This window comes from Phyllopteryx taeniolatus, chromosome 19 (genome assembly GCF_024500385.1).
Source record: "Phyllopteryx taeniolatus isolate TA_2022b chromosome 19, UOR_Ptae_1.2, whole genome shotgun sequence".
In the NCBI taxonomy this organism is placed as follows: domain Eukaryota; kingdom Metazoa; phylum Chordata; class Actinopteri; order Syngnathiformes; family Syngnathidae; genus Phyllopteryx; species Phyllopteryx taeniolatus.
In genome coordinates, this window is record NC_084520.1 from 6160018 (window position 1) to 6179030 (window position 19013).

Below are 19013 nucleotides of genomic sequence, written 5' to 3' on the forward strand. Positions count from 1 at the left end.
GATATTGTGTAATGTGAAATACTGTATGTGTGCCTTTGCTTAACTCATTCACTGCCAGCCTTCCCAGTTAACATGGATATTTGACTTCTAAAGCCGTCAATGGCAGTGAATGTGTTTTAATAAAGTTTGGGAAACGATTGGCTGGAAGCACTCATCAGCGATCTTCAAATGACACAGTGTCTGTGGGGAGCAGAAAATTACATTAAACTTGATTTATTACATTTTTGATTGACTCCAAAAGTACCGGTATCTCGTTCAACTCTGCCAGCGATGTATTGACAGGCAGAACAATAAAGTGCTCTTCCACTAGATGGTAGAGTCTACATAATTAAGTGGGTGTCATAATCCAATTTTTGTGACAATTTTTTTTTATTTTAATTTTTTTAAATGGTGATTCTGGTAATGTAAAATGCGCCTTGGTTGGATAAAAGTTGGGTCAAAACTGTTGTCGAGTAAGCTACACTACACACACACACACACACACACACTTTGCCTTGAAACCCTCAAGCGCGAGCATGCCTACAGTTGTTCACGCCACTCAGCAACAAGAGGGAAGGGAGATAGCTGTTTACGTTGAGAAGCACATCCTTCAGTTACAGCCCTTGTCAAGTATTGGTAATTGAGTTTTGTTTTTTTTTTTTTTTTTTCCCTCAGATGTGAAACTATTTTCTTTTGTCACGCGCGTCAGTCGGGAATGATTTGGGTACGAGGGCGAACTTCAGCGTCCTCCTCCGCGTTTTGCTTCCACCGACCTTTAAGTGAACCAGAAGGAGCCGTGTATTTACATCCTCGATTTTTAACGTAGTTCTATTTGTTGTCCTCTCACCACATGCTGCTAGCGCCGATTGTTACCCGAGCCATGTCCAGGAAGAAGACGCTCAAGGGCAAAAGAAGCTCCAAGAGTCCCAAAGGGTCGCCGAGCAGCGGCGGCGGGAGGACAGGGAAAGGTCTGGCCGCTGGTGCCTCGCCGACTTCCGGACTAGTTTACCCCAGCAGACCGTCCATCAGCAGCAGCGGGGAGTTCTACGACATCGCCTTCAAGGTGAGTAGACGTCCATCTAATTCATAGCCTAATTGTTTTTAGTCGCCCTAATTAGTCGTGGCCACTTAGATCGGCAAAACCTTTCCCATTAAATCTACTATTTTGTTTGTCAGTTTAGTCGGTTCGATTTTCTTTAAAGGTCCCCTTCCATCAGAATCCATTCCCCCCCCCCCCCCCCGATTGTTTTATGCATAACATAGGTGAAAATGAGTCTGTGACACGGTTTAAAGTTGACATCGATGCGGTTTGTCGTTTGAATGCAAATGCATTTGAACACTAAAACCGCATTGCAAACCTCAGGATAGGTCTCGTCATGACGCAATTGTGGCAATTTCGAGGATTTTGTGCAGCCGGAGGCAACCTTTTCTTATATTCATCAGTTCTAAAGCATCTTCTTTTCACCATTGACTGTTTTCTGCTTCTTCGTCAGCCGTTGCTTTTGTCGTGTGACTGTTTTGTTGAACAATTGTGACGTTTGATGACGTGTAAGTTGGATGAGCGAGATGTAAGTGCCCCATTTTATTCACTGTTACTGTTTGCTTGCATTGGGGCCAAGCTGGGCAGTGACACGCCAGATCCTGCAAAAACAGTCTTGCTGTTCTGCATTCATGCACACTCCCAAGACTAGCCTGGACCAGTATCCCCTCCATCTAATGATTTTTCAATGAGCCAGACAGTAGTTCTGCAGTCTACTGAGTGCAATTTTAGGCCATGTGTCCCGGAAAGGCCGTTTTTGCAGCTCTTTTAATGGCTGTCATTACATTTTGCACATGGACATCAAATAAGAAAGGAAAGTCAAGTTTAGTACCAACACTGCAATCTAACCGCTCTGTCACACTAAGCACAAAAACACGATTTCAGATTCAGTATTTAACAAGATTACTTCTCTTTTCCACAAATACTTTTTACCTGTGTCTTAGGTGATGCTGGTAGGAGATTCAGGTGTTGGAAAGACCTGTCTGCTTGTACGCTTCAAAGATGGAGCCTTTCTAGCCGGGAGCTTCATCTCGACCGTGGGCATCGACTTCAGGGTAGGTTCCCATAAACTCACTGGGCTGAACCAGTAACAGCACTATTAGTGAAAATTTAAAGCAGGGTTTGCCAATGAAAAAATGAATGCTAACTTCATATTTTCTTCCATTATCAGTTTTTAGTCAGTGTAACGTCCAGATGTCCTCATACTTTTGTGTTTACTGTGTATGTTAGGTGGGGTGTTTTTGCAGTGTTATGGTATGCCCACAATACAATTTCAGGCTAATAAATGAAAACCTCTCCTCAATTGTTTCTTATACCTCTGGATAAACGACAGCTGGGAGTTACACTACCAGTTAAAAGTGGCCTCACTTGTTTCAGTCTTTTACTTTTCGTGTCCCACCCCCACCCTCGCCCACACCCCTGTGCCAGATCCCTATACTGCAGGGGTGTCCAAACGTTTTGCAAAGAGGGCCAGATTTGGTGATGTGAAAATGTGGGGGGCCGACCATTTAGCCCGCCATTCTTTTTTTGCATGGAACACCAATAAATATAAACAAATTGTAGAAAATCAGTCTGCTTTTTCATATTTGACTTTTTTATTTACATTTAAAGATTCTTAAACATGTCTTTTGTTTCATTTGGAACATGACATATCATTGGCAATTAAATGTTCACTGAACTTTTATAGTTCAAAAACAGGTAAATAAGTAACAATATTCACCAGTGCAAAGTACATTTCAAACATGAAATATCACCACTGGCAATTAAATGTTCTCTGAACCTTTTAATTCAACAACAGGGAAATATGTAAAAAAAAAAATATCGTTGAAATTAAATGTTCACTGAACTTTCAAAGTTCAAAACAGGGAAATAAGTCATCTTATTCAGAAGTGGTTTTGAGCCTAATACAACAAAATTAATTCACTGAGATTGTTATATTATTCATTGTAAATGACAGACGACTTGCCTGCATTAATGTGAAGTGTGATACTGAGATCTGGATTGCAGCACAAAGGCCAGGTCTGGCTCAATGGCAATGGTATTGATGCGCAAGATGTCACACAGGTGAGAGTCAGTTAGTCGTGTCCGCACGCGGCTCTTGTTAAAGTTCATAATCGAGAATGTCTTCTCACACAAATACATTGATCCAAACAAGCTCAGCATTTTCTTAGCAAATGTTTGAATCTCATGGAACCTGCCATTACCCAACTGTCGGTAACAGTTGGCGAGAGAGAGCTGCTGGTGTCGACTGCTGCTCTCGGCGTCACACTGCAGCTCAACGAGCTCCAGCTGCAACTGGTCAGGAGCATCATCAGGTTCCATGGAGAAAGGTGAGGAAAAAAGCATGATCTCAATCTCAATAGCTGCAAAATCCCGAAAACGTTGCCGGAACTCTCCAGAGATAGAATGTCTGCTGCATACTTCCTCGTTTGCGCACTGATATTGCTGTGTGGGAAACTGGTCATGATTTTTTGCAACGCTGGGAAGTGTGTTGTATCGGGCTGGGGTTGTGACAGGTGTCTTTCGAAAAGTTGCAGCTTGTTCCCAAAGGCTTTGATGTGTGAATATAGTTGGCTTATGACTGCATCCGGGCCCTGAAGGCAAGTGTTCAGCACGTTCAAGTGCTTTGTTGTGTCAACTAGAGAACCCAAATCAGCCAGCCAAACTGGGTCACGTAGTTCTCACATAGGCTGTCCCTTTTCTGCCAAGAACTCTCCCATTTGCTGCCTAAGAGAGTAGAAGCGATGCAGTGCAGAGCCACGACTGAGCCATCACACGTCGGTGTGATAGACAACATCTCCATATTCGGCATGGATCTCGATTCGAAACATTTGAAACCGACGGTGGCACAGCGCTTTGGAGCGGATATAGTTAATAGCCTTAATCACCGGTTTCATAACATGTTCAGATTTGAGATGTTTGGCACATTGAACTTGCTGGTGAATGATACAAGGGAGTTTTACTCACTGACTTTGTTGTATATTAGTGTTGATAATCTACTCCGGTCGCCAGTCAGGGAAGGTGTGCCATCCGTAATAATCCCAGAAATGTTATTCCACGGGAGTTCCATGTCATCTACAGCGGCGCAAACAGAAGAGAATAAATCGGTCCCTCTTGTTTGGTTTTTAAGGCTCTGGAGGTCAAGTAGCGTTCAGTCAGGTTCTTTTTATTGCCCACTCCCCTCAAAAAAATAAGTAACTGAGCAGTGTCAGATGCGTCCGTGCTTTCGTCGCAAACTAAAGAAAAAAAAGTAAAACTCATCTCCGCTGGCTCCCAACTGTCTCTTGATATTTGTTGACACTTCTTGAATTCTGCGCGCCACAGTGTTCCATGCCAGGCAAACCTTGGCAAAATCTTGCTGCTTCTCAGGACAGATTTCCTTCACCATGGTCATCAGTCTTTGATAAACGCAACCTCAGTAAAAGGTTTGGAGTGCTTAGCAATCAGCGCTGCTACCTCATAACTGGCCTATGTGGCGGTTTCATTTGACTCTCGGGCTCTTGTGAAAAACTGTTGCTGTGACATTAAACTAGCTTCCAGTTGCTTAAATTTTTCGCTGTGTTCGTTCGCTGTCGTAGGTGTTAGCATGTCTTGTTTGGTAATGTCTCTTGACATTGAGCTCTTTAAAAACAGCCACAGTCTCCTTGCAAATGAGGCAGACACAGTTGTTGCATATTTCAATGAAAAAATAGTCCAATTACCACCTTTCCTTGAATTGTCAGCCCTCACTGTCAACTTGCCTTTTTTTTAAATTCATTGACGCCATATTAGAAGCTGTCCGTAAAGGATCACACAGGGTTATGGAGCTGGACAGAATGCTTCTTGTGGGTAAATGTGCAATTGCCTTTAGCGTGTATTTTATACGCTGGTCAACAGGGATACGCACCAGACATTATCTTATTTTATGACAGAGGCTACGGGCCGGATAAAATTTGACCACGGGCTGTATTTGGCCCCCGGGCCGGACTTTGGACATGTCTGCTGTACCATAACTACAGAATCATACACACACATTTGGGGGGAAAAAAACATCCCTGCAGGAGATATTTATGCTTGACTATCCACATTGTTATTTATAGTAAGTGGGAATTGACTTTTTATTTTATTTATATACTCATTGTAATCCCTCAAGTGGAAATTCAATTCACACCCTGCAGTACATTGTGTGTTGCGCACAAAACAAATGGAACAAAAAACACACATGCAGGCATGCGAGGAGAGACGTCAGAGTGAAAGAGGCATGCAAATTGTACCTTGCTCAAGGGTACTTCAACAGTAGCCAGGAGGCAGACTTTACAACAACTAGTCGCCATTTTTATAGTTGTCTGCACTCCGCAGCGGGAATTAGAATTTAATTACATTAACCATTTTGCCACGTGATCTATAGTGCATCATCATCTTTGAATTTTTACTGCACATTAAACCGTGTTTACATTAAGTATTAAGTGGAGTCGAGTATTTACTGCTCTCATAGACATTGAATGATATACTTCATGAAAGAAAATTAAATAATTTAGCCATTTTACATCATGAAAATATCACTATGTTTATACATATTAAAAAGAATCAAACTTAAAAAAGGGACAACATGACATATATTAAGCATCCTAATCATTTCAACTGAGTTATTTTGTCTGCACATTCCCCTCCTGTGGTGTCAACTAAAAATAAGCCAAGCAGATGTGCTAAGGAAAAGGATCAAACACACTCCTCCTAATAAGAGTGGATAGGACAAGATCACCAGCATGGAAGCTTATTTCTTCCCGTCTTACATAACCCACCTAATTCCTATGCCGTCTCTTGATCATTAATTCTCCGTTATATGTTTTTTGTTGTACAGCATTACAATTTTGGGGCCCATAAGTAATCGTTCCATTAATGTAGTGAGGCTGATTTCCATTATTAATTATATGGGGCCGGGGAACGGTCAAAAGTTACCTACAAGTGCCATTACGTAGGCAGGCACATCTCTTCGGTTGTCTATTTTGCCTGCTGCAATGCACGGCACTTTTGTTGAGCAAGTAACCATGACAACCCAGCAACACAATGAATATGTAGCCCCGTCATTCAGCATATTTTGCCTATTTGGCTGACAGATGGGCCAGTTTTTTTCAAGCTTCATGGATAGGGGTCATCAGTTGAGGAAGGAAAATGTTCTGGTGACATTGCAGACAGTGAGCAAGCCGTGACTAAAATTAGCCTGTCTCGTGATGTTTTTTTTTGCAAATATTCTTGGCAGTTTTGCCTAAAACCCGCTTCGCTTTGCTTTACAACTCTCTCAGTTCACTGCACTCTCGGTATTGGAATCATTCCAATTCAATCACAGTTGCCCGCTGAAGGACGCCAAGCTGCTACAGCGAGACAAGGTTCGAATCCTGATCTGTGCTCGAGACATGTTTGAGATCAGAAAAATATTTTGCATACACCATGATGGATGATTTAAACATAAATACAGGTATTATTAGCTCTGCCCTGACATTTTAAATTAAATGTAAAACAAAACATGGGGTTGGACTACCCAGGCCTTCACAGATGTGAACAGAAACCTAATGCAGTGAAGATTTTTTTTCTAACCTTACTACTTGAGATGCAGTCATGTGAAGGACTACCGCTGCTATGTTTAGTTGGACTACTACAAAATTGTCAGTCAGGGTCTTATCAGGTCTTTTCACTTTATTGCCCCAGCAATGCATTTTCACTTTGGAGGTATGACACTGGTTGCTGTTCTTGGGAAAAAAAGGTGGAGTTTTGGGTTTGACATTGAATGTGGAAACACATTTGATCAACATAGTAAATAAATTGTTGGTTAATTCTATCTTGAAGCACTTGAGGCTAAATTGAGTGCACTAGTTGGTTGCAACCAGCAGAGGCACGGTTGGTTTAGTCTCAGCTACTATGCAGTCTGAAGAACAGCAACATGATATATATATATATATATATATATATATGTATGCATGGTGAGAGCTGTGCGTAAATATACGCATGTCCCCAAGCATAAGTCCATCTTGATAAATCCCATACTTTGCATTGGAAATGTTTGTACGTATGGTTTACGCACTTTTTTGGGTGTAAACGCGCCTGATAAATCAGCGCCCAGGGTACTGTTTTTAATTACGAAAAAAATGCATGCGTATGTCTCCTGAAAAACATTTTTCTTCACATTGTGCATTCCAATGTTGGTTTTCGGCCTTGCCGCTTACGTGCAGTGATTTCTCCAGAGTCTCTGTGTCGGGTGGAATGCTCAGATCTCCAAAACTAACCACTTTTCAGGAAGCCCCCAAAAAATGACATGTTTGTTGAGCCATTAAAATGTAGGATGTAGCGCCGAACTGTATTTACTGACATTGGTTTTCTGAAGTGTTCCTGAGCCCACGTGGGGATATCTTTTACACATTGATGTCGGTTTTTGATCCAGTGCCGCCTGAGGGATCGAAGGTCACGGGCATTCCAATGTTGGTTTTCGGCCTTGCCGCTTACGTGCAGTGATTTCTCCAGAGTCTCTGTGTCGGGTGGAATGCTCAGATCTCCAAAACTAACCACTTTTCAGGAAGCCCCCAAAAAATGATATGTTTGTTGAGCCATTAAAATTGCACCGTCAAAGAGAGCAAACCATTTTCAACACTTTAGATTGGTCAATAATTTGTGAAAATAACAGACCCATGTGCGGAGGAGGTTTCTGCCCGACAGTGATGGTATGATAAAAGCAGAGTAAATTTCAGGTTATACAATATTCTCTTTTGTGCTAAAAGAAAAATGGGTTTATGCTTGGCACATGCACCATATCACATATAGTTTCACGGAAATCAATGTAGGTTTTTTTTTTTTTTTTGTAATCTTGCTTACTAACCAACAAAATACCGCTCTCCTTCATGTTCTCTCGCTTGGTGGAAGTAATTAATTGAGTATCTTTTTATTTATGAATTTTTTTTATTGAAGGAAATGTAGTAAAATGCCCATCACTAATATACACACACAAAACCCTCCCTGCCAGTAAAAATGCGCCTTCCTTATCATAAATAAATACAAACCTTACTGTGAACCTTTGAGCTGCTACTGTCATTCCTGAAAGATGAGAATTAACCTTTTGAGATTTATAGTTGTTTGCGTGGAGGTGGTGCTAGAAAAGAAATCAAAAGAATAGCGCTCCAATTTAAAGATAACAGTGTAACAGTGAGCTGTTTTCTGGCACACACTCGCAAAGATGCCCGATGATGCATCTCTTTGTGTGTGTGTGTGTGTGTGTGTGTGTCTGTGTGTGTCTGTGTGCATGCACGAACGAGACTGCAGTGTAAGTTTGTTTGATGAATGGATTTTCTGGACAGTTTTTATTGATTGAATGGAGTACGTCCCAGTAGTTTGTCATAGCGACAATATATACAACGGTCTCAATTTCAACTTAATGTATAGTTGTCTGTGTCAAATGGCACTCAAATAGTTGGGAAAATTACCTACAAACACCAACTTTCTGAAATTTAAAAATGCCAAATCTATCCACTGAAAAAATGTCAAGATCTTTGTTGACGCAATTCATCTCTTCTTGCTTGTGTGACTTTCTCTTCTCATGATGTCTTAAAAGATTAATGTAAAGCCTGAAGTCAATTTGATGATGGGCTTTTCAAAATTAAAATGCCATGATCATGATAAACTGCATGACACAGAGAAGATTGCGCCACGTCAAAGCATTTACCAGAAGAGTAACTAGTCTGCACCTATGAAACCCTGTGTGGGACAGTGAGATTAAAACACTGCATCAATGAGAAAATTAGACAGTGGCAATGGACTACTGTATTATTCAAGATCCTGAACTGACTGAATTTTAGTCGCCACTTTAATCCACTCAAACTGTGTCTTCATATTCATCGTGCTACTTACGATTGATGCAACCTTTTTGTATTTTTTTAAATATGAGTTTGAGAATGGCAGTAGCTGGTAGCATGTACCATTTATACTACTTGATACAACAAACAAGAAGCATGTTTCTTTCTTCTTCTCTTTCCTGGGAAAAATATGATGTAAAAAGTAGACAAAAATTGAAAAACAGTTCATTCATGTCCAAATAGTCTTTTTTTGTTTTGTTTTGTTTTTGTTTTTTTGTTCATTTGTACTACTACTGCAGCACCACTCTTGACAGACAGTGTTGGGAAAGTTCATTTTCTATGTGAACTCGTTCAAAGACTAGTTTACTGTTCCAAAAATGAACTGATTCAGTTAATAATTTAAAACTTTGAACTAAGTTCACTGTTCCAAAGATGTACTCGTTCATAGTTTTTTTTTTACTATATGTTTGCTGACAGCGGCACTTTGGACGACTGGTTAGAGCGTCTGCCTCACAGTTCTGAGGACCGGGGTTCAATCCCCAGCCCCGCCTGCGTGGAGTTTGCATGTTCTCCCCGTGCCTGCGTGGGTTTTCTCCAGGCACTCCGGTTTCCTCCCACATCCCAAAAACATGCATGGTAGTTTAATTGACAACTCTAAATTGCCTGTAGGTGTGAATGTGAGTGCGAATGGTTGTTTGTTTGTATGTGCCCTGCGATTGGCTGGCAACCGGTTCAAGGTGTACCCCGCCACCTGCCCGATGATAGCTGGGTTAGGCTCCAGCACGCCCGCTACTCTAGTGAGGAGAAGCGGCTCAGAAAATGGATGAATGTATGGATGGATGTTTGCTGACAGGCTATATTACCTTCAAAATACTGGCATTTTCTTTCCTCATTGTTGCCACCCATTCAGTCCAATGTTCAAACTTATAAACTTTATTGTTTTTAGCAAATACTCATTAACTTTGAATTTTATGGCTGCAACACGTTCCAAAAATGCTGGGACAGGGTCATGTTTACCACTGTGTTACATCACTTTTTCTTTTAACATTCAATTAACGTTTGGGAACTGAGGACACTAATTGTTGCTTTGTAGGTGGAATTATTTCCCATTCTTGCTTTATGTACTGCTTCAGCTGTTCAACAGTCCGTGGTGTCCGTTGTCGTATTTTACGCTTCATAATGCACCACACATTTTCAATGAGAGAAAGGTCTGGACTACAGGCAGGCCAGTCTAGTACCCGCACTCTTTTACTACGAAGCCACGCTGTTGTAACACGTGCAGAATGTGGTTTGGCATTGTCTTGCTGAAATAAGCAGGGGCGTCCATGAAAAAGACGTTGCTTGGATGGCAGCATATGTTTCTCCAAAACCTGTATGTACCTTTCAGCATTAATGGTGCCTTCACAGATGTGTAAGTTACCCATGCCATTGGCACTAACAGCCCCATACCATCACAGACGCTGCATTTTGAACTTTGCGTCCATAACAGTCCTGATGGTTCTTTTCCTCTTTGCCCCGGAGGACACGACATCTACAATTTCCAAAACCAATTTGAAATGTGGGCTTGTCGGACCACACAACAGTTTTCCACTTTCCATCAGTCCATCTTAGATGAGCTCGGGCCCAGAGAAGGCGGCGGCGTTTCTGGGTGTTGTTGATAAATGGCTTTGGATAATGGCCTTTGCATAGTTGAGTTTCAAGTTGCACTTACGGATGTAGCGCCGAACTGTATTTACTGACATTGGTTTTCTGAAGTGTTCCTGAGCCCACGTGGTGATATCTTTTACACATTGATGTCGGTTTTTGATCCAGTGCCGCCTGAGGGATTGAAGGTCACGGGCATCCCAATGTTGGTTTTCGGCCTTGCCGCTTACGTGCAGTGATTTCTCCAGAGTCTCTGAACCTTTTGATGATATTATGGACCGTAGATAATGAAATCCCTAAATTCCTTGCAATTGTACGTTGAGGAACATTGTCCTTAAACTGTTGGACTATTTTCCCACACACTTGTTCACAACCTGGTGCTGGGGCTCAAAGGCGAGCGCCTGGTGGCCGGGCCTGCACCCATGTCCTGGTTGACACGCCTCTGCAACATCGCGTGGACATCGGGGACAGTGCCTCTGGATTGGCAGACTGGGGTGGTGGTCCCCCTTTTTAAGAAGGGGGACCAGAGGGTGTGTTCCAACTACAGGGGGATCACACTGCTCAGCCTCCCTGGTAAGGTCTATTCAGGGATGCTGCAGAGGAGGGTCCGTCGGGAAGTCGAATCTCAGATTCAGGAGGAGCAGTGTGGTTTTCGTCCTGGCCGTGGAACAGTGGACCAGCTCTACACCCACGGCAGGGTCCTCGAGGGTGCATGGGATTTCGCCCAACCAGTCTACATGTGTTTTGCGGACTTGGAGAAGGCGTTCGACCGTGTCCCTCGGGGAGTCCTGTGGAGAGTGCTTCGGGAGTATGGGGTACCGAACCCCCTGATACGGGCTGTTCGGTCCCTGTACGACCGGAGTCAGAGTTTGGTCCGCATATCCGGCAGTAAGTCGGACTCGTTCCCGGTGAGGGTTGGACTCCGCCAAGGCTGCCATTTGTCGCCGATTCTGTTCATAACTTTTATGGACAGAATTTCTAGGCGCAGCCGAAACGTAGAGGGGGTCCGGTTTGGTGGCCTCAGTATTGCATCTCTGCTTTTTGCAGATGATGTGGTTCTGTTGGCTTCATCAAGCCGTGACCTCCAACTCTCATTGGAGCAGTTCGCAGCCGAGTGTGAAGCGGCTGGGATTAGAATCAGCACCTCCAAATCTGAGACCATGGTCCTCAGTCGGAAAAGGGTGGCATACCCTCTCCAGGTCGGGGATGAGATCTTGCCCCAAGTGGAGGAGTTCAAGTATCTTGCGGTCTTGTTCACGAGTGAGGGAAGAATGGAACGGGAGATCGACAGGCGGATCGGTGCAGCGTCTGCAGTGATGCGGACTTTGTATCGGTCCGTTGTGGTAAAGAAAGAGCTAAGCCGAAAGGCGAAGCTCTCAATTTACCAGTCGATCTTCGTTCCTACCCTCACCTATGGTCATGAGCTGTGGGTCGTGACCGAAAGAACAAGATCCCGGATACAAGCGGCCGAAATGAGTTTCCTCCGCAGGGTGTCCGGGCTCTCCCTTAGAGATAGGGTGAGAAGCTCGGTCATCCGGGAGGATCTCAGAGTAGAGCCGCTGCTCCTCCGCATTGAGAGGAGCCAGATGAGGTGGCTGGGGCATCTGATTCGGATGCCACCCGGACGCCTCCCTGGTGAGGTGTTCCGGGCATGTCCCACCGGGAGGAGACCCCGGGGACGACCCAGGACACGCTGGAGAGACTACATCCTTCGGCTGGCCTGGGAACGCCTCAGGATCTCCCCGGAAGAGCTGGATGAAGTGGCTGGGGAGAGGGAAGTCTGGGCGTCCCTGCTGAAGCTACTGCCCCCGCGACCCGACCCGGATAAGCGGTAGAGAATGGATGGATGGATGGACTTGTTCACAAAGAGTTGAACCTCGCCCCATCTTTGCTTGTGAATGACTGACCAATTCAGGGAAGCTCCTATTATACCCAATCATGGCACCCACCTGTTCCCAATTAGCCTGTTCACCTGTGGGATGTTCCAAACAGGTGTTTGATGATCATTCCTCAACTTTCTCAGTCTTTTTTGCCACCTGTCCCAGCTTTTTTGGACTGTCTTAGAGTCATAAAATTCAAAGTTAATGATTATTTGCTAAAAACAATCAAGTTTATCAGTTCCAATGAATTGACATATCCAACGCTCTGGCCTCTAATGGGACTCTGCTAAGTACTTGCTTGGATTGCTAGTTACCGCCAATGTACTAAAATAAAGATGGAGGCTCCAAGAGGATCCCCACTTGCAAGTACTAGCGCTGAACTTACCACCACTATAGCTACCAGGACTCAGGCACTGAACTGCAGCTACAACTACTTCAATCATTGTTTTGTTTTTTCCCATTTGTTTTTTTTCTTTGCACTTCTCTACAGCAGTAAGTTTGGGCACTCTTAAGTACAACTGCATTCGGTGGAAAAAAGCAAACTTTTATAATATGTCACCATATGTACTTGAAGAAGGGAAGTCTTTCTGTTCCAGATTTTTTTTAATATTAGGAAATACAAAACTACACTATTCCAGTCCATTGAAAAGCTGACTTTCTTTTTTTTTTTTCAATAGCAAGAAAAAAACAGATTAACAGCTATGAGCACAACACAAACAAGTTAGTAAATGCATTTAGAACCAGAAATTTAAAGCAGTATTACCACAATGGTCAAGTTGATGTAGGCAGACATCAGAATCACCTTTATAGGCCAAGTATGCAACAAGTCACACAAGGAATTTGACTTTAAAATTAAAATGTTCAAGTGAAGTTTGTTTTTAACAGATAGCAAAGTTACACTTACCTGTAATGTTTCCACCAAGCTCACGATGTGATAAATGCATTGCCTTTATATTGTAGACTGAAATCAGCATAATTAAGTTTAATAACAAATTACACCACCACGCATCAATGGCAATCACTTCATTAAAATAAAGCTTCGGTTTTTTTTTCAGTAAACAGCTCAAAACGTACATGTATCATCCAGAGTTGTTGGCACTTGGTTTAGTAAAACAGTTTTATGATCTGCTTCATTTTTGGCTTCATCCAGTTATATATGTTTTTCTGTTCATAGACAGATGGAGACATGCAAAATGATACCTCTGAGAGAATAGATGTTTTGACATTTAATGTAGGCGAACAGAGAAGAAATGATTAAAGGAATGGTCTTAACTCAAATGTTTCAGATAGGTTAAATACTTAAGGATTCAATTGAAGACTGTTTCTGCACATAAATCAAATGCAGAACAGAAAAAAAGGAAGTCGTGGAGAGAGGAGAGGAAGGGTGACAAATCCAGGATTATTTGGATTAGTGAAAGAAGCTGAATGTGAGTTGTTTGCAGCCAACCGGGGCAGCACAGGGAAGTAGGAAGAGGGCACACACAGGTTTTTCAAAGCCAGCTTCCAAACTGATCATCCCTCTTATACAGTGCTTGGACCGATTACCATTCACAGGTTTTGATCCATTTAAATTGCTTGAATTGTTAACCATTGTGTAAAAAATATATATATTGTGTAAAAGTTTTAGGCTACCATTTGATTATGTGTTTTAACTATGTTAGAATGAGCATTTATTCAAAGTAGAATTCCACTTAACTGAGCGCCCACCTCAACCAAGCTCAAACTTTGAGAAAAAGTAAAAAAAAAAAGAGAGCGAGTCTTAGCAACACATTCAACATTGTTGTCCATTTATTTTTTAGTTAGCAGGCTCCCTCCTTGTTCATGAAGAATGATGAACAGACCAACAATGCATTTTACTTCTGGAAATTGGACTTCCACTAATCCCATATTGAGAAATGGTGAGAAAAAAAATCTTTTATCCACACATTTTTCCAAATTCTCAGAAAATTGAACGAGTTCTTTGATTTATGTAAAAAAAAAAAAAACTACAACAGAAAAACTAGTGGTGGCCTAAGACTATTTCATAATACTGTGCAATATGTATGTATAATACTATACACTTAAATTTAAGATGTATTCAGCTAATACTGTATTTACAAAACCTAACCTAAATGTTGAATGTCAGATATGTACTACTTAGTTCTAAAGAATCCATAGCCCCTTACATAATGGTCATCTAAAATGGATTTCACTCTCTGGTGTATAAGAAACCAATGCGGGATGAGGGCCTGATGTCAATCTGCTAATTTCCTGCGTGTGTGTGAATACGCAAACGCAGGCACATACCATTAGGACTCCGATGCGCCTATAGGCTTATGAAACACACAATTAGCTGAAATGTGCAAAGATTATTTCAGTTTCTAAAGAGAGACACGCCACCATTACCAGAGTCCGGATATTGTATTTGCCCAATAATGAAGCATCTTGGGATTATTTTTGATGCGCACAATGGATGATTCACTTTGAGTTGTACTTGCATGAGCAGGATCTACTATGGATTTTTGAGCTGGACCAGAGAAAAAGGAGTCTGCACCTAATCAAAATCAGTGACCCAGTGGGTGACCAGGATTCTATTGATTTTCTATTAAGCCTGTGGAGCCTTTTCCAGGCTCTTCTTAGTTTGATAGCGGGGCGAAGTTGGTGGTGATGTTATAGAGTTTCAGTTGAACCCAAGGCCAATAAGAGGAAAGGACTTTCCTTATTTTCTGAACTTTTGATCTCAGTAACAGCAATGGAAGACATCTGTCTTAAATATGAGATTTTGGAATATCAATCGTATTACTGTTTTTTTATGTTTTGTTTTGTTTTTTGGGCTACTTTATACATACAACACAGCTCAATTCCAAATTGGTGGAACAAAGGGAGCTTATTGATATTCCAAAATCATTCAGTGTTAATTTTAGAATATTAATAAGTGCGTTTTGTTCCACCGATTCATGTGAGAGCATGAAAGTTACGTTTTATGATGGCCAAGGCAGAATCCTTGTGACTGAGAGAACTACATTCCGTAATGTAAGTATTAAAAGCCGCAATGTATAATGCATAACTTTTACCTTGATTTATAACCTTATCTCTTCCTTTATGTGGAATTTTACAATGTGCCGTACAGGCCGTACATTAAATGTGCCAAAAAAGCAATGGACCTTGATGCTATTCTGATTAAGGTTTATTAACTCTGTTTAATTTAAATCTTTGAATTCTGACATCGGCTCCTGTCCCTGAAAACTATTATTTCAGCTATTTTCTCGAGTACGACGCTTTTGAAACTTTTGAAAAAAGATCCTCCTACCAGGAACTAAAGCAACAAGCACAACTTTGCCTGAAAAAGCATTTAAAGGACTCCCATAGGACTTAATCATAAAGTGTCGCCTACAGAGACCCCCCCTATCCCCCAAGTGCAAGTCAGTCACATACCTAAATCTGCTCAAGCACAGAGCGTTTTGTATACAACCAATGTTCTCTTACACTGACATTTTGATCATCAAATTGTTAGATGTACCCCAGAAGAAATTTATTGAATCATCTCTACAGGAGGTGAATTTTAAACAAGCAGGATTATTATACTTGGCCATTCAGGTTTTCCACTGTGACGCATTCAAAAGTCTTGAGGCATATTCACCAGTATCACTAAGCCACATTAGACAGGAATGAGGCTACCTTTATTGTTTCCAGGCCAATGCTGCACACCCATCCGTTCTATTTATCTACATCATCGCTCTGCAAATCGCTCCTTCTAAACACACTTTGCTTCGTACTTGTCAGTGCAAAAGCACGTTATTTCATTTGTGTGTCCTGACAAAATTGCATTGCAATGCAGTCACCTTATAGAAGAGTGCAGTGTTTTTTTTTATTAGTTAAAGAAAGGCCTTAAACACGTTTTCTCAATTATAACATATTGTGTATATATGTGCATATTTTTAATGCAATTACTTAAGTTATGTGGCGAGTTTAAGGTAGAAATCAGTAATGGGAAAAAAAATGCACTATAGATTTTATCCCGCCAAGATCAGAATCATCTTCATTGGCCAAGTATGTTGAAAACACACAAGGAATCTGTCTCTAGTAGTTGGAGACCCTCTAGCACAACAGCAAAAAGCCACTATGGCAAAATAAACATCTAGGAAATAAAACCACAAGTCCTGAGAGTCACTGAGCCATGTAAGGCAACCAGTAATGTGGAAATGCTGATGCAATAACATATTTAGTTGGATTGCTTGTTACCACCTGTGTCTTTCATTGAGATATTTTAGCACATGGATAGCATTCGTTTGATGAAACGGTAATCAAACATTCTCACTCGGGAGAATAGCTACAGTATATAGTATGTTGTACTTTCATACACAAGCAGCACAAAATCGAAGACGTTGGTCTGATGAGAAACGTAGTTGTCTTTGACAATGCGCTTCTGATCTCATCAAATGTATGTACTTCCCTGTAATTACATCAGGAGACTTGTAAGCATGTCTTCAAGTATTGAATTAAAGGAAAGCCTACATAATAAATCACAGGTATTTTGTTTTGAAAAGACAATAAACAAACTCTATGAATATCTGTTTCATGTCTGTATGGCAGTTTGCAGGTCATTTAACTGTAACTACAAAAGCCATGTGCTTTACACTTCAAATGGGTGCTCAAATGAAAAGCAAGGAATGGTCCTTGGATGCATTCCCTGTTAAATGCAGATATGAGCATTTCCATTCAGACTAAAAGCATCAGTTGTGCTGCTTTTGTTGTACCTCTGTTTTCAATAGCAATTTAAATGTGTTTACCAATGTGCATTTCATTCCTTCATCTGTTGCTATTTTTTGTCCAAACATTTGGATTTTGAAAGGATGTATTGTGTGTGATTGTGCTTGCGTGTGTGTGTTTTGCAGAATAAGGTGATGAGCATTGACGCTGTGAAGGTCAAACTGCAGGTAAAAAAACAAACAAACAAAAAAAAAAAACAGATTCCATCTATTCTCCATTTAATTTGAATACATTTTCTCTCTTTTGCGTACACTTGGTTGCATTGGAATTTTGAAGAAGCCACACCGTCAACGTCATTAGTCTTTCATTAATCTCTATCAATCAATTAGCGTCTTCTCTGCCTGAGTGAAAGCAGAAGAGAATGCAATAGCAGACTGCTCACAAACTATCAAACGTGGGGCGTTATCAGCAAGGGACACAAACACGCTGATTATGAATTAGATTAAGTCTGACATTTTTTTCCAGCTCGGTTGCCCAATTTCTAACACTATTTATCTCACTTCTTTATTCAACTAGATCTTTGCTCATCCATCAGTCCATTCATTATTTGGAATATTACAGATCATACCACAGGAACTGTTTCTAAGAGAATGACACGTACGGTGATTTTCATAGCTTTACAAAAGTGTGACGCTAATTGTTCTTAATGTGGCATTGCACCTTTAATAATCACATCTTTAAACAGCTTCATGGAGGCTATTAAAAATAAATAAAAAAATAAATGAAAGTGCATGACAATGATTGAATAGAAAACCTGCTTCTGTAAAATATGCAATGCTCGTTTTTCTCATTTTATGATTGCACCGTTCCTCTGCATATTTGATTGTTTACCTTACTAATGTTACAATGCATACAGTAAGCCTGATGCTTTTTTTTCTTTTGGTAGATTTGGGACACTGCTGGTCAGGAACGATTCCGGAGTGTCACACATGCATACTACCGTGATGCTCATGGTAAGACTCTCTGTGATTACATTTGACTTCTTCTTGAGGAACCCTGTGTCTGTGTCATTTTTACTATGCTGCAGTTGTATTTTCTTCAAACAAGATTGGACTCTGTTGGACTCAAACAACATTTGAGTAAAAGAAAACCCCCCAAAAACACATTTTTCAGTCACATCTCATTTGATAGTGTGCGTGTGTGTGCGTGTGTAAGCATTCCCTCAAGACTGTGATGTGCAGCTAAATGAGTCTCACACTGTTGGGGGTAAAACATCTATTATATTTTCCCAAATGTATTTTGTGAGTGTGTGTCTCAGTCATATCTCCAACATGCCCCACTGAGTGCAAGCAGTATCCTTCAGGCCTGCCTGAAAGAGTAGGTGTTCTAAAACACACATAGGCACATGCAAACACTTTTCTAAAATCTGATCTTAAAGCCAAATCTGTCAGTAAGATGCAAAGTGGTGCAAACGTTGTTTGTAAGCATGGTGTTCCCTGAAAGTATTTTTTCCATCTCATTGATTGCATGTAATGAGATTATGTCATTTAATTACATACTGGATGTAATTGTAATACATTACACTACTGGTTGAAAATGCATACAGTTGGGTTTAGAAATGTCCATGATGACCATTTTAGTTACATTTGAAAAATAGCCACAAAAAGCTCAATTTTTTTTTTTTCACCTCCTCCTTTTAAAGCCGACTCTTGTAATTGTCTCTCTCTGGTCATGTGCTATTCTGCCATAGTCTCAAACAGGACATACTTTTCCAAATCTGACCTTGAAGTGCCACCTTCTCGTGCAGTCTATTAGTTTGAAAAGGTTTGACTCATAGTTGCACTTTTGAACTCATACAAGAACAGGGACTTTTTATCATTCATAGTTATAATTTTAGACTTTTTTTGGTGAATATTCATTTATCTGGTTTGTCATATGAAGCGGTAGTCTAAATTGTGCATGTTT

General features: G+C 41.1%; 1 protein-coding gene across 3 annotated transcripts in view; it reads left to right on the top strand.

Moving 5' to 3' along the window:
- Positions 1 to 366: 366 nt before the first annotated feature.
- Positions 367 to 19013, top strand: part of LOC133469288 (ras-related protein Rab-26) — a 49822-nt gene continuing 31175 nt past the window's right edge. The window contains exons 1-5 of one of the 3 annotated variants that reach the window (XM_061756158.1): positions 367 to 615; positions 840 to 1042; positions 1963 to 2073; positions 17234 to 17275; positions 17995 to 18061. In XM_061756158.1, the coding sequence (XP_061612142.1) occupies positions 516 to 615; positions 840 to 1042; positions 1963 to 2073; positions 17234 to 17275; positions 17995 to 18061 (523 nt within the window). In that variant the 5' untranslated portion in view covers positions 367 to 515. The remainder of the gene's footprint in view (positions 616 to 839; positions 1043 to 1962; positions 2074 to 17233; positions 17276 to 17994; positions 18062 to 19013) is intronic. The other 2 variants (XM_061756157.1, XM_061756155.1) reach the window with 2 other exon arrangements.